The 24,222-nt window shown below is 38.0% G+C and overlaps 1 protein-coding gene across 3 annotated transcripts; it reads left to right on the forward strand.

Annotated features, from left to right (window-relative positions):
* The first annotated feature begins 65 nt into the window (after positions 1 to 65).
* On the forward strand, positions 66 to 24,195 carry LOC146582870 (enhancer of mRNA-decapping protein 3-like). Of its 3 annotated transcripts, XM_085247005.1 has the most exons (8): positions 66 to 183; positions 880 to 1,059; positions 2,092 to 2,276; positions 12,459 to 12,508; positions 12,647 to 12,809; positions 20,185 to 20,338; positions 21,126 to 21,343; positions 22,382 to 24,195. In XM_085247005.1, exons 2-8 carry the CDS (start codon positions 896 to 898, stop codon positions 22,714 to 22,716), a joined length of 1,269 nt encoding a protein of 422 aa, XP_085103131.1. In that variant the 5' UTR covers positions 66 to 183; positions 880 to 895; the 3' UTR covers positions 22,717 to 24,195. The 3 variants fall into 3 exon arrangements, with proteins under 3 accessions (XP_085103131.1, XP_085102980.1, XP_085103060.1); XM_085246854.1 differs by having other exon boundaries at positions 12,459 to 12,809; XM_085246934.1 differs by lacking the exon at positions 66 to 183 and adding an exon at positions 300 to 489 and having other exon boundaries at positions 12,459 to 12,809.
* Positions 24,196 to 24,222: the final 27 nt, after the last annotated feature.

The following is a 24,222-nucleotide window of genomic DNA, read 5'->3' on the forward strand; positions in this document are numbered from 1 at the left end:
GAATCGTGTACATAGTGAGATTATGTGTGAGTATTGATCGTCACATGAGTGGAGACAGACACAAACAAAGCAACGTGGGACATAAAGGAAGTGACGTAGTATCCCGGAACACAGCGCTCACAAAAAAAAACAACAGCCTGGGCTCTGTCTTGCTTTGACATTTCATCACAGCTTTTCGCTAAGGTAAATCTACCCACTGTAGATTCAGTAGATTTAGGCTCTTAGCTCAACGGCGACAGAAACCAAATTCAAAATTGCTGCAATCTGCTTTTATTAAAACAAAGAAAGAAAAAAGAGGGGACAGAAGACAAGCTAATGTTAGCTACCGAGCTAGCTATCATAGCTTCCTTGGTATACGGCGAAATGTTGAGATTTGCGTAATTTTGTTTAAATATTGTCCTCACAAGAATGTCAGCAACAGCTTTGGTCATTTTTAAATAAATAACTAAGTATTACAACATGACAAACGAAGGCTTTCCTGCTAAAACGGTAGGTTGCTAATATTTACACCTACTTGTGAAACGTCTGATTTGTAATACGCCCACCACAACCACACAGGTGCTGGTTAGTTAAGCTAATTAAAATCTAGTTTTATCTTGTGATTTTTAGCTTCCACGGCCGCTTTTACTAACGCAAAGTTTATACTCAGCGTTCAGGACTCTTAGTGTAAAGTCTTTTTCTTATAAGGTCTCTGGTCAAAAAAACAAGTTGTACGCCAGATGGCTAATTGCTGGTCATGCCTACAATGGCCCAAGTTAGCCAACTTTTAATAAATTAGTCTGCAAACCGTATGTACTCGTTACACTGAATTAGCCTGTTAAACATTTATCTAACACTTATCTCACTAAAGCCCTTTTTCCGTTGTTGTTTTTAAAACAGGATCATTGTAAAGAGAATGGCCACAGACTGGGTGGGTAGTGTTGTGTCCATAGACTGTGGAGCAACGTTGGGAGTTTATCAGGGTGAGGTTTCATCTGTTGATCGAGTCAGCCAAACAATCTCCCTGAAACATCCTTATCACAATGGAGTCAAGTGTCCTGTTCCTGAGGTCACATTCAGGTAATGCATAGAATACACCAGGGAGCTCAGAACTTTGACCAGGTTTTGTAATTCTCCTTGGTGTGTGTGTGTGTGTGTGTGTGTGTGTGTGTGTTTTTAAAGACCCTTCAGCTTCCCCTTTAGTGCATGAGTACAACTTTGAAAAAAGTGTGTGTTTGTATAAAATCCTCAGTGCGTGCTACTGACATGTCACATTTTTATTTTGCTGAAATAAAAAGCATCTGGAAATTAATACAAAACTAAACAAGTGTACTACCTTGCTTAATAATTCAACAGATCCCCATGTTATGTTGAACTTTGATCATGTTTTAGCAATTAAAAGTAAAGAATGATTATTGAACTCTTTGCAGTGAACTGAAGTTTGAGTTGACTGAAAATTTTTCAAATTCAAGGAATCCATGCTCACCACAGAAAACATCAGCACAAGCTACTGCTTGCCAGTAAACCCAGAGGTGAAGGCCTGTTTTGACTTCTGGTTAGACGAATCAGAAATGCGTTCTTTTTTTCCACCGTAACAGTGGACATAAATTGTTTGACAGCATCAGTTTCAACAAGCAGTATTGTGATAATGAGTTTTATAGTGGCTTCTAAAGTCAAAAAGATGTAATAATAGGCCCAGTATGAGAGAAAATCAAGTCTTTGTTTATCCAAATGTCATGACGTCAATAATGGTATATACTTATTTTTTTCCATAACTGTACCAGTATTACTTAGTTTTTATTAAGTTTGGCATCACCATGTATTCATTGAAAATTTTAAACATAGTCATCCCAAACTCCATATTTTTCTATGAATGACAAACGAATTGACTGTAAGTGCTTGTTGAATGAATAGCTTTAAAATTAGGCAAAATATATTAATTTAAAATTTTAGAACCAGTCAAGAACTCCGTTAATATCACTTTTTCTGGTTTTGGATTGAAAATTATTTCCCAGCAATGTAACGAATGGATATTTCATTATTAACGTAGTACCATTTGGATTCCAAGTAATGTTAGTTTTGTTTTTGTTTTTGTTTTTTTGTCCCTTTTAGTGCTATGGATATCAAGGACTTGAAGTTTCTGGATATCCAGAACAAAGTCAACAAGACCAGCGCTGGGAAAGACACTGCAACAGAACCCAGCTACATATCAACAGGACGCCATGGCCAGACTAACAAAACAAATCACTCTCTTGCAATAAGCAACAGCTCTGGTTTGAGCAGCAACCCCCGTAAAGGTAGGTCATGACCTGAAAGAATTGACATTTCATCATCTAGCTGTTTATTTAATTGGTAGTTAATATAGGAATAAAGCACTTTAACACTAAAGGTCAGTACCTTATAGTCACTTGTGTAATTCACCTCTGTTCATGTTAACAAAAATAAGCTAGTGTTTTGTTTTGTTTTTCCTTCCATACCCTTCTTGGGTAAGACTCAAGCAGGTGCACACAAACTTAGACTTTGGCAAAAATGCAGCACTTTAATAATTTGTTCTATGTTCTACTTATCTAATTATATTCCTATTATTTGATGCAAAGTCTAATGTTTGGAAAGTAATAACAAAATTCAAATGTATGGTGAAAATTACTAAATTCATTTTTTTCATTTTTAAGTATTGTTTTTTTTGGACTTGTAGGGAAGAAAAAAATCTGTTTTGTACCAATGAAAAGGCCAAATTTATGTTTTTAAACATGTCAGAAACCTTTTTGCTATGACATGAGACAAATGCTGTACTTGTAAGCATCCGTTCATATAACATCTTGACCACTGATATGACAGATAACCGAGTAACCTTTAGACTCAACAAAGGATGTGCTAATCAAACTACAGCAACTGAACACAGCTTGGAAAGCATGTGGTTAGGCATTATCATACGAGAATGGTGGCATATTATTTTACAGTTGTTCCAGAACAATGAGATAGTTTGACATCTTTATAAAATGGGGAAATCCCTGTGTTTTTAAGACTTCAGCTTATTGCTTACTGTGAAGCTTTGTTTCCTAGTTGTCAAATCACAGAGGGCTATTGTTGCAGAGTGCAGCAATAATGTTGAGAGTGATGAAATACGTAACAGGAATTTACCACAGCAATGGCCATAGAGTTCTCTTCTGTTAAGTAGAAAATGAAATTGATATTGTTCACTGACAATATAGGATTGGGCAATATGTGAAATTGTTGACAATCAGCAATTTCACATATTTCCCAATCACACTTTTAATTGCCTGAAAGTTGCCTCACTGAAGATGGGCAAAAGTGCAGTGTCACTCAACATCAGAGTTTGTGTTTGTACAATCGAAATGTTCTTCACCAAATAACAAAAAGGAAGTGCAAATCATTTTTGGTTACATAAAATCTAAACTATAAAATGATTAATAGCCTGATACAATGGCTTTTAGTTTTTAAATTCTTACTGTTTTTAACTTGTATTGTGTTTTTACTTGTACTGCTATTTATCTCTTTTATTTATTCATCTTTTTAGTTTCAAAAAATCAATTTTTGAAACTAAAAAGTATTCCAGTATCAATTTGTCTTTGATACTGGAAGGGAGCTCAAAGATTTTGGTTATCACGACTAGTTTTGTATGCCACCCTGACCTAACACTAGTTTGATATACACACTTTGCTTTCACCAAACAATCAATCACAGATTTCCAGTGATTTGGAAATGTTTATCTGATAGAAACAAGAAACTAGCATAAAATTGCTGGATGTAATGTAAAGCTGGGCATACACTGTGCGATTTTTTTTTTTTTTTTTTTTTTTTTTTTTTTTTTTTTTTAAATTTGTATTTTTTTATTTATTTATCTATTTTTGCGCACATTTTAAGACTATTTTTCACTCGTGCGACCCTTTTGGGGATCGGCCCGATTTTCGCCTTAGCATACAAGAGATAACAAGAAGCAATTAGCACCTCACAGCCAGCTCCCAGTCAGCAATCGTGTGGTCACAAGAAAATCAAACCTGTTTGAAATCCTGGTCGCCCCTCGGATCGGGCCATATAGTGTGAGAACATATATCGTGAGCTACGAACTTCTAACCCCTGCAATTCAGTCGTACAGTTTGAGTAGGAGCTCAAACGCGACTGAAAAAAATCACCCAGTGTATGATCAGCTCAATGTAAAGGAGGATGCGTCAGTATTTTAAACTGAGTAATATAAGGATAAGTGGAAGTGAATGTCAGCATGGTGATTAGCACTGTTGAAGGTCCTGAGTTCAATTCCACCATCAGGCTGGGGTCTTTCTGTGTGGAATTTGCATGTTCTCCCGGTGTTTGCGTAGGTTCTCTCTGGATACTCCAGCTTCCTCCCACAGTCCAAAGACATGCAGTTGGTGGGGATAGGTTAATTGGATACTCTAAAATTGCAAATAGATGTGAATGTGAGTGCGAATGGTTGTCTGTGTCTATATGTTAGTTCTGCGACAGACTGGTGACCTCTCACCCTAAGACAGCTGGGATCGCGACCCTGTAAAAGGATAAGTGGAAGTGAATGGATGATAATTGAATTTTTTTAAAAAGCATACAGCTATTATGAGATGCAATTGCAAGGTGCCTTGACTGATTTGAAAAAAGACTTGAAATTAGTTGGTTTGTTTGAAGTAGTGCAGCGTTACACCACTCCCAGCCAAACTGTCACGCTTGGAATGCACACTCTATACACATCAAAGACAATCTCCTGGATTTCACATTGTCAAAATGGTGATGCGTGAACTTGAGCTTTGTTTCGGGTAAGCTCGAGAGTTGGACAGGTAGGGAGTGACTGTTGTGCTGATATATCTCGATATTTTTTAGCTGGATGGCGATATAAGATATATATCTCGATATTTTTTTAAAACCATAAAGTAAGAACAAAAAGAGAGTTCTTAGTCAAAGCTGTGTCCCAGATGTCACACAGGCACTTTTATTAACATACAGCACAGATGTACATGAAAAAAACTACTCAAAAATAAATTATGAGCACTTATTAAATAATAATGCTCCATAAATAAAAGAAAACTGTTGTTTTTGTCCATAACAAAAAGCTCACAATTGTGCAGTCAAAATGTAAACTAACAGACGCTGAGCATAATAACAAAGATTTCACAGCTGCTCTGTTCCCAACTTCTACTGCGTGACCGACAGCCTGGAGTTTGAAATTCGCTTCAGGTGCCATTTATGGTCCTTATACACACACAATGCGGTAATATTACGTTGAACCACAGTGCGTCTCAATCCGCGAGGCTCCTCGGTAGCCGTAATGCTCCGACAATCCATCAAGCGGTGCAGCTCCGTAGCTTACCAAAGTTGTACTAAAACATTTTTTGACAGATTGCTGAGCGCCGTGTTCCAAATAAAATCGGTTCGCGGTCATCAAGCACAACCAGAATTCATACATAAGGCGCGCTGTCAACTTTTGAGAAAATGAAAGGATTTTAGGCTGTGCAGCCCCTGTGGGCTGCATGGCGTTAGCTCGTTAGCGTGGTTAGCTCGTTAGCACGTTGACGCCGTCCAGCCCCACGCACGGAGCGATGCGCAGTAACTCGTTAACGGAGATTTGCCGTGTTCATCTTGTTGCTGCCTGCAGGTGAAGCTATGGGGGAGGAGGGGGAGTTGTGTTCAGTGAAGGAGAGGCAAGCGGAGTAACGTTGCGTAGAGACAAAAGTGGACGAAAGAGAGGCAAACTTGTGGCTCCACAACTATAATTATAACGTATATATCGATATAAAGGATATTGTCACATCTTATATCTCCTATAAAAATATATCGATATTTTTAAAAAACTCGTTATATCGCCCAGCCCTATGCTGTGGGTTGATATGTGCCCTTAGACTGCATGCAAAAGATTAACATAACCACTGTGATATTACTCACCCATCCACTTAATTTAATGGCTATTCTTGATATTTTTTGTTTTTGAGCAAGAAGGAACCATATTAGTTTCCAGCTAACACTGGCAAGCCCTATCAACTCTACAGGTGCAATATACAGATGCTGATACCTGCTTATTAGTCTTAAGTAACAAACTAATAAAATACTATCATTTCAGTCACCATAACTAAAGCAACATCTTACAAGTCCCTATACCTCACGGCATCCATTAAAACAGAATTTGTTAAATTTAACAGTTAGAAGTTAAAAGGAAGTTAGCTTTGCTAGTTTCTACCTAAACATGATATAACATGTTCTGACTGAAAGATTGCTGAAAAAATTAAAATGTGCAGCTCTGCTATCACTTCCAACATAAACGAAGACAGAAAACTAAACAGCAGTTACCTTTTGTATGGTGACTGAAGTTGGACCAGCTGGTATATAATGATGTGCTACGTGATCGCTAGCGACACAGCTATGTAAGCATAACATAAACAGTGAAGCTGGAGGATGAACGCTAACTTTTTTCCACTCGATAAAAGTTAACATGAGGGTTCCCGATATTACGTATCGGTCTGATACTGACCTAAATTAATGGATCGGATATCGGAGAGAAATAAAAAATGTAATCCGATCCATTAAATATCAAAAAAGCACCTCACAAAACTTGAGACATGGCGTAACTTGCTCATAACCTTAGCACGTCGGAGCAGTATGCATCAGGTGATAGAGCGGCTGTGGCGTGCAAGACCTGTCAGTGGTCTGGTTGAGTATTTGTAGCCTCGCTACCAAACCGGCATTTCATCTCCGAGAAAGTTATCCCAGAGAGAAGTAAAGCAAGTGTGTAAGTTCATCTCTGAATGTTAGTAAAGCATCCCTGCGTTTACCTTAACAACCGATATATGGAGCGACTGCCTCTTCTCTCACCCTCCCTCTCCTGCTGCTACTTCAATATGAAACTGATCAATAATCAGCTGATCAGCTTTTCTGTCGCGAGTCCGTCTCTCTTGTTTATCGCCCACTTTGCGCCAGAAAGAGGAAACCAGCGGCTGAACAACAGCAGCACGTTTAAGCTTGATAATCTGTTGTTAGAATTTATTTAATATTACTTTCTACACCAGGATCTTTTTCTACTTAGCTGACAGGTGGTAACTGTGCAGGGGCGGATCTAGCAAAGTTTAGCCAGGGGGGCGATAGGGCATTAACAGAAAAAGGGGGCACAAAGACATACTTTTCTTTCTTATTCTCATTTAAAATGTCTAGCTTTTAATAAATAATTATCTGAATTTTACACCCAAAGTTTTAATCTGATCTAAAATGTCGATTAAGCATCACGAGCATGAGGTGGTTGCTTAAAATACCAGAATAGGGAGGATGGAGTGGGTTTAAGTTTGTTAGATTGATCAGTATTGCTGAACTATGAAATATTTTGGGTGCAGTGTATGTTTTGCATACAGGTATAACAGAATAGCTTTAGTGTTTGTTTGTTTTTTTGTTGTTGTTTTTTAAACTTGAGTATGAACTTATACAAAATGCAGCAAGATATTAAAAAAACAGTTTTATTGATTAAAAAACACACTATATCGGATTCATATCGGTATCAGCCAATATCCAAATTTAAGATATCGTTATCGGACATAAAAAAAGTCGTATCGTGCCATCTCTAGTTTGACTTATCTGACTGTTTTGTTTCGCTTAATGCGCCTTATAATCCAGTGCGCCCCATGGTCCGAAAAATACGGTAAGTGACGCTCCAATGAGATCCCCACTATCAGAATAGTGAATGCACTAGCCTTGTCCTTGACAGGATTAAATAAGGTTTTATTATGATTTCAGGCTACCAAGGGCATCTCTTGTCAAAAGAAGCTGGTGATAAAGTAGACTAACCCTAGTAGACTAACCCTATTAAAGATGGATTCTACCATCTTTATGTTGCATATTGTTAAATTGTTTGTTTATCTTGCACAGTAGATTTTGCTATAGAGGAATATACAGGTATCTCATTTGGTATGATGGTCAGTTTGTGATCAATGCATCTCTTTCGCAGATGTTAGTTTCAGAACTAACTGATTAATTTGTTGCTGTTATTGTAACTTTAATGATAAAGTTCTGTTTTGTATTTTAGAGGTTTTTTTTGTTTTTTGTTTTTAAACTCATATCGACATTTTAAATATAAAACCAAGATCTTGGGGTATTATTATTGTCAGTCGTAACCTTTTTTTTACATGCAAACTCTGATGCATGTTGACACTGAAGCACATATTTAGATTTTCCTGTCCCAAGTTGTGCACATTGCTGTAAAAATCAGAATGTGTTACTCAACCTTCCTGATTAGATAAAAGTTAAAACAGTATTTCCTCTAGTCAGCAGCAAATAAGGAGGAAATCTGCTTGGACAGCTCTGTGGCCTCTGCTGGAGTCATTTAAAGTCTGTTCAGTTTTACACTCAGGATCACCAAACAATGGAAGAGTCAGGGGTCAAAAAAAATTGCCAGTGTTCTCCAGTGTGATTAAACACTACGTCCTGAACATCGAAATAGAAACGTGAACAATAGAAAACTGGTCTTTTCCATGTTTCATTAAATGAATAAGTCATAGATTCAAGTCATAAGTCATAAATTGCTAATCCATTGTCAGTTCCTGTGTGCGTGTTGCTGCCTTCTCTTCAGAAACCTGAGCCTGGGACCAAACAGTGCCTCGCTAAAACTCCCCACTATGATTCCCATAGCGTGCTAAACACTTGTACCAAAGTTCCTCTTTACAATACGTGTGTGACTAAAATCAATAAACATTACCCCTCCCTCTTGGTGTCTGCTCCTAAAGAGAAGGTTATGCAAAGCCAGGCTTTTGTGCTTAGTGCCCTGCTCTCTCTCTCACTCTTTCTCCCCCCCCAATCTCATTTCCCTGACTTGCTTCTGGCCAGCACAGGAAACCGACACCCCCTCCCCGACAGGAAGCCATGTTGTCCCAGTGTGCTTGGAAAGCCAAAGCGATATCAATTGTGGAAGCAATGTTTACCTTTGAGTTTTTATTTTAATCTCTTGCTTTCAGGCTGGAGGCCAGGGAGCTAATGCCCAAATTGCACAGGGCCAACGTGCTGAGTGGCTTGGGCTGGGCTGGTCCTTTCACACGCAATGCCATGCTCCCAAAAAGCCCCCAGTCACAAAGACGGGAAGGCAGGGTGGGCTGTTGCACACATAAGATCACAGATTCTAGGAATTTTTTTTATTTATTTTTTATTTTTAATATCTGTTAATGATCTCTCTTGGAGAGCACAAAGGGAATATAGAGGAGGATACATAGGGGTATAGAAGAACAGTTGATTTCATTAACCCCAAACAGATCTCATTCAACTTGTCTTTTGGAGGAGCTGCTTATATGGAGTGAAATCATAGTTAAAAAAATAAATAATAAATAAATAAATCCAAAAGCCAAATACGAAATGTTTTTACTGCCTCTTTGCTGCCCACTGTGTGAGACTCAAATGCCTACGTGCTCCTTAATGCATATTAAAATCTGCAACCATTTATTTTTAGTTGCAAATCTAATCAAACACTTGTACTGCCCTGCGTACCACCATTGTTGCCTTCCTATTGTGTTTTCCATGCCATCACGAACATCCTTGTTCTTTAAGTAACCTCACACACTTCCTTTAATCGGAAAATGCTGCCGTTATAATAGACTTCGAGAGTCTATTGTAAGTATGTAAGTAGGTCATTTTATTTGACTTTGCCTTTTGATTATCAGTGTGCATGTGCTTCACCACAATCATCAGCAGCTCTTCCATTTTTGATTGATTTTGATTTTGCTCCTCACCAACAAGTTTTCATGGCACTTCTAAGCTTTGCATTTTCAAATGTATTTACTGGTGTCTGTTTAATGTGGTTGTTTTGTTTTTAATTTTTTTGTTTTATTTATTTATTTTAGTCACATTTACGTCGTAGGGATTGTTTGGGGGTTTTTTTGTTTGTTTTTCTTCTAATCACTGATGATAACTGATGAAACCAGATATTGAGTAGTGCAAGGACCAATTTAATGAAAACCACAAAGATCTCTAAAAATAATAAAATGTATTGTTTTATGAAACGCTTTCACAGTTTGAACACTGTGTTCTTACCTAAACTCACATTTCAGTTAAGAACATTCCAGGCCTCTGTAGTTGTATCTGTTGTGGGAAGTTTGGTAAATGGTAAATGGCCTGTATTTATATAGCGCTTTTCTAGTCCCTAAGGACCCCAAAGCGCTTTACATATCCAGTCATCCACCCATTCACGCACACATTCACACACTGGTGATGGCAAGCTACATTGTAGCCACAGCCACCCTGGGGCGCACTGACAGAGGCCACCCTGGGGCGCACTGTCTAAACTCAAATCAGTAAGGTTCACTGTCTGTCTACTTGTTATTCATTAGCCTGTTTAACTTGGAGCTTTGCCAAGTTCATTCAGATTTTTGATTCATAGCATGACAAAACACTTCCTTGTAAATAATGACATTGTTGGCTTGCTCTAATAAGACGCTAGCTTTTATTTATATATATATATATGAGTTTCTTTAAAAAAAAAAAAAAAATATTGTGATGTAAAAAGTAATTGCATGTTTGGGCACCAATTCACTGCTGAATAGAGCTACAGCGGTGTCAAATTAGTTTTGCTGGCAAATTTGTGTCAAGCAAAGTGTACGATGACAATATGCTTTCCAGCATATAGCGTGAGAGAAGCCAGAGTACCTTAGCTGTCACACTGACAGTAGCGTGTGAGTGTGTCTCCTTGTTAGCGTGAGAGAGCTCTAGATAGTTGGGGTTGAAGGCCAGGTTTTTCCAGTTTGCTTTTTTTTTTTTTTTTCCCCTTGGTTCATTTTGTTTTGTTTTTTGTTTTGTTTTCTTTTTTTCTTCTTTTTTGGTGCTTACATGTACATAAACTTTATCAAGCACCGCTCATTCAGCCATTGGACCTTTTAAGTGTTAGCAGTGTTTTGTTCTCATTGAGCTATCGTAACTATCCGTGAGACGATAAGAGTCTGCAGTAACAGCTATCCAAGATAAAAGGGCTGCAACCTCCCAGTCCGAATTTGAAACTGCTGAGTGCAGGAACTTGTGTATGGATTACACGGTTTATAACACAATGGCTTTCAATATAGTATGACAGCTCCTAGCTTCATTTAGAGATGATTAGGATATAAGTGGGGTCTGACAGATTAAATATATATATTTAAAATAATCTGTGTTTCAAGGAAAAAAAAGGCGTGTGCCAGCTTAGAGCAGAGCCTTTGGCTCCCCGCTCCGAACCTGCAGCTGATGGGGTTTAATCCTGGGGATTCAGACGGGAAGTTCTATATGATTAATTTGTTCTTTAGATTCTAAATGACACCATAGTAGAGATTAATTACACTATAATTCCCAGATTTTTATTGTAATATTTTGTTCAATTTGAGGTACACTAGGTGTTTTGTTTTGTTTTTTTTGTTTGTTTGTTTTTTTTTATAAATTAAGAATACTTTTAAATCTATTTTTATGCATATATCTATTTGGGGTTTTTTTGGTGGGGGGGGGGTTTTCAACAAAGCTAAGAAATGGTGACCAACTTTTTTTTTTCTTCTTTTTTTTTTTTTTTTTTTTTTTAATAAAAAACCAAAACAAAACACATTGCTGTGTCATTTTATGTGTGTAAAAGACTGGCATCATTTGACACATGCTCAGGCTTAGCTTACAAAAATGAACCTAAATGAACACACTCCTTTTGTCAGCTTGTCTTGAAAATTCACAACTGGATCTAACATGTGACACATGCCAGGACCACATTACTGCCAAATATAGTAGAGACGGTCAACATTTTCATTTCAGTTCAGTTTTTTATTGTTACCAGTTGAAAACATAAGTAATCTCAGAGCACTTTGCAAGTGCCCCAGGTTCACATCAATGTGAACCCCTGCTCTACTCCAACTAAAAGTCTAGAATAAGTTTTCTTTTTACAAACTCGGTAACAGACTGTATTATATTTTTTGGCTCTTTACAATAAGACAGAACGTAAGCAGTCGGCACACTTTGCTTTGTATCATCTGATCCTCCTGTTTTCGCCTTAACCATTATTCAGCTATGAACAGAGTAATGAGGGCGTGTGGCTGTAGTGGAATATTACTATGCCAGCAGGCCTAGCATCAGCAAACTATGAACATCTTAATGGCTAGTATATAAATGTATGGAAAAAGACAAGCATTGCTACTTTATTTAATTTATTTAAATGTAGTGGCGTAACTCTATTGTTTTTCCTCCTTGAGTAAGAGTAAAGGATCTGCTCAAAATGCTAACATGATATACTATTAACTTCATACAGACCACCTCTGATGATTGAGTGTAATCTTTCTTTTTTTCAAATGTTTGCATGCTTGGGTATTTAAATCCATAACAAGTTTTGAATCGTTTGCAATGGCACATATACTCTTTTCCTCAGGGATCATGAGGTCCCATTTGTGCACCTACCCCTGATAATGTTCTGATTAAATCTTTGCCAGCATTGTCCAACACCAAATCCTGTTTTATGTGAGCAATCCTCAGTTTGTGTTTTCCATTGTCTCCAGGTTCATCAAACAGCAGAGGGACGACACAGTCCACACCCAGGAGAAGCAATGTGAGGAATGGAGGGGCTGGAGGGCAGAGATCAAAGAATGATGAATGCTTTGGTGATGGGACTGATGAGAATCTGGACACTGACTTTGATTTTGAGGGAAACCTGGCTCTGTTCGACAAGGCTGCTGTTTTTTCCCAGATTGATGGGGCCAGTAGCAACAGCAACAAGTTACAACATCACAATACACAGGCTGAGCAGAAGACCCAGTCCTATCGCCATGATGAGAATATTCTGGAGGTGAAACCGGTCACATACAGACAGATAACTGTGCCCCAGCATGGGGGCAAGGAATACTGTACGGGTAAGAAGAAGATGCACACACAAATTTTTTGTGGCAAGGACACATTTGTGTATGACCATTTGTGGTCCAGTGTTTCAAAATATTTAACTTCATTTTAATTAAAAGTAGACAAAGTTGCAGAGAAGCCAAAGCTGCAAGTGGAGCCAACGGTGAGTCAGTTGTACTCTGCCCTGCAAGACAGCCTAGTTCAGATCATTTGGCCAGACCCTTCAGGACATTCAAACAGTAGTCAAACTCTGAGTGATCCATGCTAGACTACGCTGTGAATATTTAAAAAAGAAAAAAACAAAAAAGATCCTTTCTTTACACAATTATGTAACTGTGGACTACACCTGAAAACTGTAGAAATCTGTTTCTTTTTAGCTGGATACCCAGCTATAATAACTAGCAATATTCCACGCAAAATTCAGGTCCCTTTTAAAGAGTTGTGATTTTGTTCTCTAATTGGTCATAAAAGGACTTTGAGGTAACATCTGAAAAATATCAGCTTCACTCGGATGTCATGTTGAATGAGTAACAGGCAAATTTTATTGTTTTATTGTTTATTTTATCTCTTTCTGTGATCACACCTCACAGAAATAAATAGTGGATAAGAATGAAGTATGTAAATGCAAGGCCTTTTCTGACTGGTTTTCTATATTTGATAAAAGAACAAAATTAATCTTGCTACCACACAGTTTGACTCACCTTCATTAATACTTTGTGCATCGTGGGAAGTATTCTTATTTAAGTTTATGTAAGATGGTGAACATTAAATATACAGGACATTTTTAAGTGTGTCTTTAGTTTCGTTTGTTTTGGACAGAGTAGTTTTTTCTCCCACTGTTTCAACCTTGGCTAGGTGTACACTCTGGTTATATAACAGCACTGTTTTGACAAGCACAGTTGGCGAAAGGGTTATGGCTTTTGTCAAATGGTGACATAGTCTCTATTACAATTGATATTAAATGAGCTTTTAATAGTGTCTCTTTTATTCAACACAGATACAGGCCATTTCCCCCTTTTTTTCTTTTTTTTTTTTAAACTGTTTGCCATTTGATGCAACTTCTGCAACCTCTTGTGGCATAAGCCTATAGAAATGATGGCCCTCTCCTTTCTCAAACTGGCTCAATCTAGGAATATTATGTAATTGGTTAACACAGACACAAGATAGGTAATGGCTAACAGGCCCTGAAGTCAAAGATGTGATTGTTGTCAGGTGAGCAGTAATGGCTGTAGCACAAAGAGTGGCCTGTTTTTAAACTTTACTGATGTGGTCTGATACGGAATTAACTGTAGAATAAATTAGTCCTGCCACAGGCAGACCCTAAAATGAGGTGCTTTTTTTAAAACATTTTTCTTGGTCAAAGTATGCTTCTTAGTTGTCTCTGTGGTCAAATGTAATTTGCATATTTTGCTGACCGTTGGATAATGTCAGGTGTTGAACCCTGCATTGTCACATAATGTTGACACCAAATGATTCAAATTTAAATTGTTTCCTCAGGATGCATGGTTCTATGTAAATTTCTGAAGATGAGCAAGACTAGATATTAGTACAAGGGTGACGGGTGTGTGTGACATTGGTGTTTTTATCCCAGATCGACAGTTTTATGTGGTGACTCAGGAGAGCTCAGTATAAGCAGCTGCCAACCATTCTGCAGATAGCTTCCAAGCAGAGCCTCCTTTCTTACCGTGCAGACAGATTTGCTTCCCAGGGCTGTCATCATAATCCCCGTCCTCTGCACACTGTAATTAGTATGCCGCCGTACAGCCTTACATAAACAGCACCTCTGAAGCAGGAAAAAACCGCAGTGCTCTTGACCTGGAAACTTTGCCAGTAAACAGATAAAACCACAGTGCAAGAACACAGAAAGTAAAACAAAGTGCCCAGCTGTTGGTTAGGTTGACATAACAAGCAGACATGGGGATTTAAGATTCTGTTTCTATAAGTCATTGTTGTGAAGGTTGCAGCCTCTGTAGTTGTGCTGTTCTCTTCCCTACTGTAGTGAAACTTCAGGTCAGGCAAGCCAAATTAGAAAACATTTTGCAATGATTTAAATATGAGCTTCTTTTACTTTAACTATTCGTGCTGCATCACTTTGTTGGCATAGATGGAAGCATATTTTGAATCGTTACAACCCATTTTTAACAACTCTGACCTGGTTGTTTAGAGCAATGTATAGCATGAGCTTGAGCTCATAGGAGTTACTTGCACATATATTAACCTTGTTATTATGTGCACTAATAGTGCCTAGAAAAGGTAAAAACAATAAGGAAGACTGAGACTCAAAAACCTCTGTGGCGCTCCAATATTAAGCTGTTTGAACCACTAAATTACTAAAAGGTAATATTTCAAATTTTAATGTTAGTTTTATTTTCTTCTTGCTACCTCTGCAACTCTTAAAGTGGAACAGAAGTGAATGAAATGGGCTGCTTTCCCTCCCTACCCCAGTGCAAGCCTTAGTCACACATGGCTCGTATCCAACCAGCGCGTATTGCTTTCAGTCTTGCCAGTTTCCTTGTCACGCTTGAAGGATAACTTCCAGCTCAGTTTATTTTAGCGCTGCTGTATACTCACAGCTACCCAGTTTAGCTAGTCTGTTTTTAATACTGCACTGAGAGTGTGTGTGAATTGTATGCATATGTGAGAGCGAGAGAAAGGTGGGGCGTTTTGGTTGCAGAAACTTAAGCAGCAGAGTTACGAAGCGCACCTGATGGGTTGGTTTAAAAGCAATTAGTGCATACTAATGCAACACCCACTTCCTCTGAGCTTGGCACTTAAGGCAGCACTTGCATGACAAGAACCAGTTGACTTTCCTGTGCTTATCGCTCACAGGAGGATTGGCATGCTCTAGATTTTTGTTGCCCACTGAAACATATTAGCAGTCTTTGTGTGGTATCAATAAAGAATAGTGGGAGGGGAACAGGGCCGACCTAAAGATAAGCAAGAATTTCGGTCAGGCACGGCATGAGACTCTGTGTTTATATGCAATTATCTTGTGTATGAGGGTGTGTGTGTGTGTGTGTGTGTGTGTGTGTGTGTGTGTGTGTGTGTCATTGAGTGTTGCATGTCTGGGTGCAAAGTCGTGGGTGTATATGAGTGTGATGTGGGGTCTGTGTTTGTGTGTGTGCACGTGCTTGCATCTCTTTGTGTCAGTGTAAGTTCTGTGCACACCAGTGAGGCCACCAACTTCTCAGCTGCCAGGCTGGAGATGTGTAAGAGGCCATTAAGGACTTAACTGCCTCCCAGTAGCTTTATTTATCAAAGGGACCCTGAGCCGCACAGTTCCCCCAGCTTGACTCTTATTACCCTTATAATGTGCCACAGGCAATGGATAGCTAGGGATTAGCACACCCTCTATGAAGCTTTCCACACAATTTAGTTTGTACAGTGATTTTTAAAAAAAGAAAAACAAACTGCAGATATACATTACAGTAATTCAAGGAAATACACAAGAACAATTGTGTTTGGTTACATAGTATGAAGGATGCAATTTAAAAAAAACAAAGGAATTTAAGAATTTTTCTTGAAATAGGACTTCTTATGAAAAGTTGACTTGTGAACCAAAAGCTACTTTTGTAGTAATTAATTAAATGTGTATTAAGAGTTTGTAACAATGATTTACTTTTTTCTTAACGGTGCTCTTAAAATGATTGTTTTTGGCTCCTATAGTTAGCTAATTAAAAACAGAATTTTTTAAGAAGTCCAAAGTAAGAGTCATTAGGTTAGACAGAACAGTCCAGTAGCTGAAGCCTCCAAAACGATTTGGAGAGTGCTTCACACAGTTCTTAAAGGTTCCTGAAGTCAAAAGGTGGCAAATCTTACCTAAAAGTGTATAGTGCATGCATAATGTTTTTGGGTTAAATACTTTGTCTGATGGTTCATCTGGTCATGGGTAACGGTGTGTTTTTAAGAAGATGAATGGACTCACTTTTTGGCCCAATCACCACCATCATCCATCTTACTTTAGCCCTCCCCAGTTTCTCACCACAAGATGTTGGGATACAGGTGCAGGTGTTCATATTTGTGTGATGTTTGCCCCCCTTTTTTGTCACGCGAACCCGCTGCATGTTTTGACTGAGAAGCAGCCAGTGTGGGGGGTCCAGTGCAGTGCAGTCCTGTCCCGCAGCTAAGAGCTGGGAATTGGTCAGAAACCATGTGATGGTGCGTGTGAGTTCAGGGCCTGTGGGGAATAGGCGTTATCACTCTGACTGCCTCATGTTTGCCATCTTTTCTAAAGGCTGCCAATCTTTCCTTTGTTTGCTCAGACAGCAGTGACAAACAAGAAGGGAAATGGAGAATCTTGTGATGGGAGCAAGATCAGGTCAGATAGAGGAAGAACAACTTTTCCCCAATAGTTTACTCACAGTTAGCTGCAGCCCTAGCCCTAATCCAGTATGTTATTGATTATTCAACCGATTAATCAAGCAATTAGGTAAGACATTCTTTTGTCTTTATGTATTTATTTATTTTATTTAGAAAGAGGGGCAATACATATTAATGAACAGTTTAACAAATGTAAATATGCCAGATTATAGCCTTGGGCTAATTTCCATCTCCAGACCCTCTGGCAGGTTGGTGTTAAACACAAGCTAGTAAAAACATAGAGATACTATTTACAGATCATGTGACAAGGACAAAAAACTGTGATCACTTTATACTAGAACAAACAATGACAAGAAGAGTCATTAGTCTCTTATTAATTAAGAGTCTTACTAATGAGCAATAATAAATATTAAAAACAAAAAACACAGGACTTTCAAAATAAAAGTCTCATTAATTTCTATTTTAAAAATTCATGTTTTAATAGTTTAACTGCATAGATTTCTCAAAAATGCATGGCATATTAAAATGAAATCCAAAAATAAAAAAAATCTCACGTAAAGTAATGTCAGTTAAAAGCATGTATGTCTTTCTTGTGCTGCCCTGCAAGAAAGCTTCCTTGTGTATATTTTTAAATGTATAATACAGTTTTATTTATATATTATTTTTAAAATTGACTAAATCTGAAAAATGATTTTACCTAAACCTTCAAAATAAACATGTTTTACTATACCCCATGCTCGCCTTTAGACTCACCTCTCCTTGTTGCAGGTATCACAACGATAGAACGTGGGATGGCTATCATCAGCCTTCAGCAATCTGCCTATTTTAAACATGGTGTCAGACGAAGTTCATAACAGTTCATTGTCATATTTTAACGTCTGCAGCTTTTGCTGTGTAAAGCAAACGACCGTGGACAGAAGCAGCTACAAGTTCACTTTTGATCATGTCAGAGCTTGTTAAGCACGTCATTTGATGAACCACACTTTTTCCTAGTAAAATTTTTATTGGTGATTACAGTAACAAGTGGAAACAAAACATGCTAGAAAAATGATTTGTTTCCACTAGAGATGGATATCATAAATTTGAATATCTGCCGATACTGACTCTGATGAATCCGATATAGTGTATTTTTTTAAATCAATAAAACATTTTTTTTAATATCTTGCTGCATTTTGTATAAGTTCATACTCAAGTTTAAAAAAAACAAAAAAAAAACCAACAAAAAAACACTAAAGCTATTCTGTTATACCTTCATGCAAAAAATACACTGCACCCAAAATATGTCATAGTTCAGCAATACTGATCAATCTAATAAACTTAAATCCTCCATCCTCCCTATTCTGGTATTTTAAAGAGTACTTAGTAGAACTATTAAGCTCCATATATTGGTTGTTAAGCTTAACGTGGGAATGCTTTACTAACATTCAGAGATGAACTTACACACTTGCTTGCTTTACTTCTCTCTGGGATAACTTTGAAATGAAATGAAATGCCGGTTTTGTAGCAAGGCTCCAAATGCTTTACCAGACCGCAGAGAAGTCTCACACGCCACAGCCGCTCTATCACGTGACGCATACTGCTCCGACGTGCTTCGTTTATGAGCGGAGTTATGCCATGTTGCAAGTTTTGTGAGGTGCTTTTTTGATATTTAATGGATCGGATTACATTTTTTTATTTCTCTCAGATATCCGATCCAGTAATTTAGGTCAGTATCGGACCGATACATAATATCAGATCGGTCCATCACTAGTTTCCACCTAAGTTCACCACCTCGGTAACTGCTCCCCCAATGCTCTTCTCTGTGTCTGTGTGTGTGGACTGACTCCACATTAAACTATGGCAGCATCATCTTCACTGCTGCTGTTGTGCTATCAGTCTTTTTGTTTAGAAGCTGAGGGCTGCATGAGCTTCATATTGCCGCACTTTTTATTCGCACACATGCTCCCAGATACGTTTCTATTGCAGGTTTATTTGTTGTTGCAAATGTTCATGAAATGCTTGAGTTTGCATGATGTCAAGCAAAAATTATTATTACTGTTATTTAGGGCTGTGCGATATGACCAAAAGCTCATATCCCCGATATAAGACATGTATCGTCCCGATAACGATATAAATCACAAAAATGTAACATTTTCTGTAAATTCTGTGAATCTCGGGCAGCTCGACTTGCGTGACGTGTTTCCAGCTGGGCGTCGTGTACCTGGAGTCGAGTGTTTTAACGATATACGAAATTATACATTTTTAGACATAAGTTTTAACGGCCGCCGTTTTCTTTGTGAGTATTTATTACACAGGGTGCTGCGGGGAAAAGCCTGTTCTAACGTTTGAGTCGAAGGCTTATTTTTTAGCACCTGGCGGCTCTTTTTGGCTTCTCATCCGTAAACACTCTGCATACTCTTTCACGTGATTCAGTTTATTTTGAAAAGTCTCAACAGGATCTTGAGCTTTATTGTGAAAGGTTTATGTGGAAAATAAACAAGCGGACACGCGATGGTGTTACCGTCGTTGTTGCTAAGGACAACGCATAACAACAGGCGCTTGTCCGTCCATAGTGTGGTTATATTAAATATAAGAGAAAGAGAGAACTTTAAGAAATGAATATAGCCACTACAGTGACCATCAAAACGATGAAAAAATATTGCCGTAAACAGTTTATTTTGCGACACCACGAAACAAACGATAGCGTAAAATGAAACGATAGATTTCTTTATATCGTCATCAGATATATATCGTTATGTCAAACAGCCCTACTGTTATTTATTTTTTTCTTTTTTCTTTTTTTTGCGATCCAGTTATTTGAATTACTTTCTGATTCAATGCAACCCGACTACTGTCCGCCGGAAAACCTGGGAATGTGTTTATCTGTAGACTAATATGTCCTTATCACCAAAGTCCTATTATTAGATTTGACTTTGCTTCTACTTTTGTTTCTAAAGCCATTTTGATGGAGATTAATGGCTAAATGGCTTCAGTTTTATTAAATGTTTTGCTTCTAGAATGTAACTAAAACTGGTGCTGAAATGAAAACACATTAACACAGTCTCTATCTCACATGTTTTCTTTTTGCAGACACAGGTCTGGTGGTTCCCACCGTGCCCTATGAGCTTCATAAACAACTCCTAGCAGCTGCAGAGCGCTGGGGTCTTTCTCTTGAGCGCAGGCTAGAAGCAGTCGGTGTTTGTTCCAGTCAGATGGCTCTCACATTGTTAGGTGGACCGAACAGGTAAGGAGTACCAGTCCTAGCTTCAGTAGCACCTTAGACTTCCCAGTCTCATGGCTAGCTACTGTTAGTGGTTTGTATTATAAGAAAAAGAATGTACAACAGTGTGTTAAACATCCTTGTCTGAAAAACAAGGCTTATTGTTTTAGGAAGACACTACATTCTACATTAAGATTAAATAACATCCTAAAAGACCAAAGCAAACCCTGTTCGGTATTATTTACATGTACTTTTAAGTGTGGCAGAGGCTTATTTAACATCAAAGAAACACAACACAGTAGCTCATAACAAAACTGGTTTATTGCCTCAGTCCTTTCATCTACTTTGCACTGCAATACTTGCATGAGTCAGATTTAAATTGGAAGTACAGTGCACTCAGATCAGGTTTAATTTTGTGTTTTAGTGCAAAATCACAACTATTTCAGTGAGAACCAGCAGGCACTCAATTCTTCTGTTCAGTTTAATATTAAACCTTGTAAATATAGAAGACTTTATTTAAGATTTATCAAGGTTGGGATATTTTAAAAATGTAATTATAAATAAAATACTTAGTATAGCTCACATGCTTTAGTCAAGTACCATTGTCATAATTCCCATAATCAAAATTAACAAACCTTTGGTGGGGTTCAGTTTTTCTTTTCTACAGAAATTTAATGAGTGTTTGACTTCCCACAAAATCCTTGAGATGGGGTTTAGACTTGCATTGCCAGTTTGATCGCAAAGTAATTCATGGGCTTGTCATTGCCTGTGATTTTTATGGAGAAATCTTTCTTTTTTCAAATATTCATAGGCTCACACCAAAAAATGTCCACCAGAGACCCACCGTAGTCCTTCTGTGTGGTCCCCATGTTCAGGGAGCCCAAGGCATCAGCTGTGGTAGGCACTTAGCCAACCATGAAGTGGAGGTGATCTTGTTCCTGCCTAATTTTGTCAAGATGCAAGAGTCGGTCACCAGTGAGGTCAACCTCTTCAGCAAGACAAGCGGAAAGCAGGTCTCCAGCGTCAAAGGTAAAACTCCACCAGTATTAGTATTAAAGTATTTTGTATTCACACTGTAGCCTACACAGGTCTCAACAATGTTGCTAGAAAAGTGGGGCACTGTGTGTTAACCTTGCCCAGTTGTAACTGACTATCATAGGCAAATGTTGCCCTCTAGTGGAGGTGCACCATTTAAGACACTCCTGACTCTTGTGCTTGGAGCTCATACTGATATCTTGGACGTAAACTTATAAATCAAAACACTGGTTTTATCTCTGCAAAGTTTTAGTTAGTCTAAATTAATACAAGATAATCCACTCTTGGTTTATAATTATTTACTGTTATTTTGATCAGTGTTATCTTGAAGACAGCTGGAAGTCTTGCAGGGAGGGAGGGAGAGACTTTTTATCCCCACCCCCCTTTTTTGTGTGTGTGTTTTGTCTTTTTGTTTTTTCTTCCACACACATAAAGCATAAACACATTTCCTTAACAGTTGTTATGTATAGGTTATTTATGAGTCCTTACTAAGATAATGTGACACTGCAGTTTAAAAATATTCTTGTTTTGTTGTCATAACAAATCGTGGATTACTCATTTATGCTCTGCCCAACTCTGCTCGGATCAGCTGGTTGTTGTGTTTATAGCAATCCAAACATGTTGCCAACAGGCAAGCTGCAGAATGTCCTCTGGTGGATGAACTATTTGACTCATAATGTGGTAAAAGGGTGTGTCTCCTGTCTCTTAACTCTTTACATTTTCTTTTATCGGGTGTTTATAAGTACCAACATAATACATCAATGAATACTTAATATATAGGTTGAGCTCTGTAGACCCCTCTGGATTAAAAGCTAAATGGTGAGATGCACCAACATCTTTTTAAAAGGGGTGATAATTTCACTCCTTGCTACAGGAATTGAAAGTGCCACATGTGTTGGCACTTTCAATTCCTGTAGTGTCTCAATGTACTGTTTGTAATGGGATCACATGCACTAATATTTATTTTTTTTTTCTGTGTTATGATTTTGCAATACAACTAAAAAACATTCTCCCTCTTTGGCTGTGTCCCAGACTTGCCCATGAGCCCAGTCGATCTCGTCATCAACTGCTTGGACTGCCATGAGAATCCACTGCTGAAAGAGCAGTCCTGGTACCAATCTGTTGCTGACTGGGCCAACAAGAACCGTGCTCCAGTCCTAAGTATTGATCCCCCAGTCAGTGAGCAGCCTCAGAGTGTGGACGCAAAGTGGACCCTCTCTTTAGGACTTCCACTGCCTTTAGCAGACAAAGACAGCAGAGTCTACCTCTGTGATATTGGCCTCCCTAAGATGGTTTACCAAGAAGTTGGAATCAACTACCACTCACCTTTTGGATGCAAATTCGTCATCCCTCTGCACTCAGTATAACAGAGTCTATACTTATTGGTGCTTGGAGTGAATGGGTCATTTGAGTGTGCAGACAAGCAACAACATGCCCCAAGCAAAACTGTGTTGCAATGTGTATGACACTTATTGATACTTTTGGAAGCATCATTGGAAAGAATAAACTGTGTGTTACGCTGTGTGTGACACCTTGTTTTGGAAGGGGAGAGGTTTCCTGTTCTTTGTGCGTTCTGATAAGGGCTCTGTGGTGATGTGAATATGTTTACAAAATGCTGACCACTGTGAGTATCTTTGACCTCTGACCTTGTGACCAGTCAAAGTAGCAAATACACAGTTCCTATTTCCTTCTTTAAATTACATGTGGAGTCAGATCATGACTCCCGGACCTGGAGTGGCGCTCAACCTAAAGCTGACTGCCAGTCAAAACTGCCATTCATCTTCCACAGTTTAGGTCTGTGCCCATTGTATTTCCATATGTTGTATTGTTTTTTGTTTTTTTACTGAAAAGGGTGCTCTTTGTCATATAAATTGTGTAGCATGTTCGATTGAAAATGTGATATTATACAGAATCTATATTTTTATTTTTATTTTTTTTGAACACATCTCAGGAATAACTTCTTAAAAAGGTGGAAAAACAGAAGTTTATATTTTCGTTGATATTGTGGTAGCACTCTTTCTACACTAGTTGGTGTCTTTAGTTCATAGTAGTTTTCTACCACTTTGATTTTCCAAGTATTACTGCTATTTATTGTGGCGTTGTTGTTGTTGTTGTTATTACTATTTGCATAACTTTTTTCCTTTTTGGCACTTGCAGTTAAATTACCTCTCTAACTGACTTGCTCTTGGTCATCATGAAAAATTTCTGTTAAAGCTAACATTTCAGCAAAATATTAACTGTACCTGAACAAAAAAGTCTGTATTTTATTTTCAAAACTGAAGCTGTGCACTTTTGAAATGGAGCAATAACAGTTTTTCAAAAGCTCATAAGACTGGTTTTATGAACGTTTTTTTGCATCAAACAAATATAGTTGAAATGTAAGGGTATAAATATGAAGGCTTTGCAGTTTTACACTTTATGTACTCAGTTAACTTGTTACATTTGTAAATAACTGTTCCTTGTTTTTTGTACTTCATCTTCGGTGTCCATACACATTTCTTTTTGTGCATTTGCTGATTTGTCATGTTTTGTTAGAACATGGCAATAGGTATTTTGCCAAAAACAATAAGAAGGAATCAGGGAATTTGTTTAGAGTGAGTGAATTGCAGAAAAATAAATATTCACAATATCAAAGTGACCACTCAGGATTACAAAGGTCACAGTGACTACAGCCTCTTGTGTATTCTCACCGTTCATTGTTTTCATTGTAGCGGAGACTAAAATGTGATCATGACTCATCAGTTCACGTTTTAAAATATGCCTTGGATTTTTGATTGTGGAGAAGTCTCATTTTGAGGTTCATTGGTGTAAAAGGGGGGAAAAGGAGAAGATTTGCAAAATAAAAATGTTGAATTCAATGCCTGTCTGCCTTT

This window comes from Mchenga conophoros, linkage group LG1 (assembly GCF_057382185.1).
Source record: "Mchenga conophoros isolate Kocher_MC1m ecotype Shallow Benthic linkage group LG1, M_conophoros_male_GT1.1, whole genome shotgun sequence".
Lineage (NCBI taxonomy): Eukaryota > Metazoa > Chordata > Actinopteri > Cichliformes > Cichlidae > Mchenga > Mchenga conophoros.

Coding starts and splice junctions, on each gene's coding strand:
- LOC146582870 (XM_085246854.1), top strand. CDS start 896: ATGGCCACAGACTGGGTGGGTAGTGTTGTGTCCATAGACTGTGGAGCA. Junction 2,277..12,458: donor GAGCAGCAACCCCCGTAAAG/GTAGGTCATGAC, acceptor CATTGTCTCCAG/GTTCATCAAACAGCAGAGGG. Junction 12,810..20,184: donor GGGCAAGGAATACTGTACGG/GTAAGAAGAAGA, acceptor TTCTTTTTGCAG/ACACAGGTCTGGTGGTTCCC.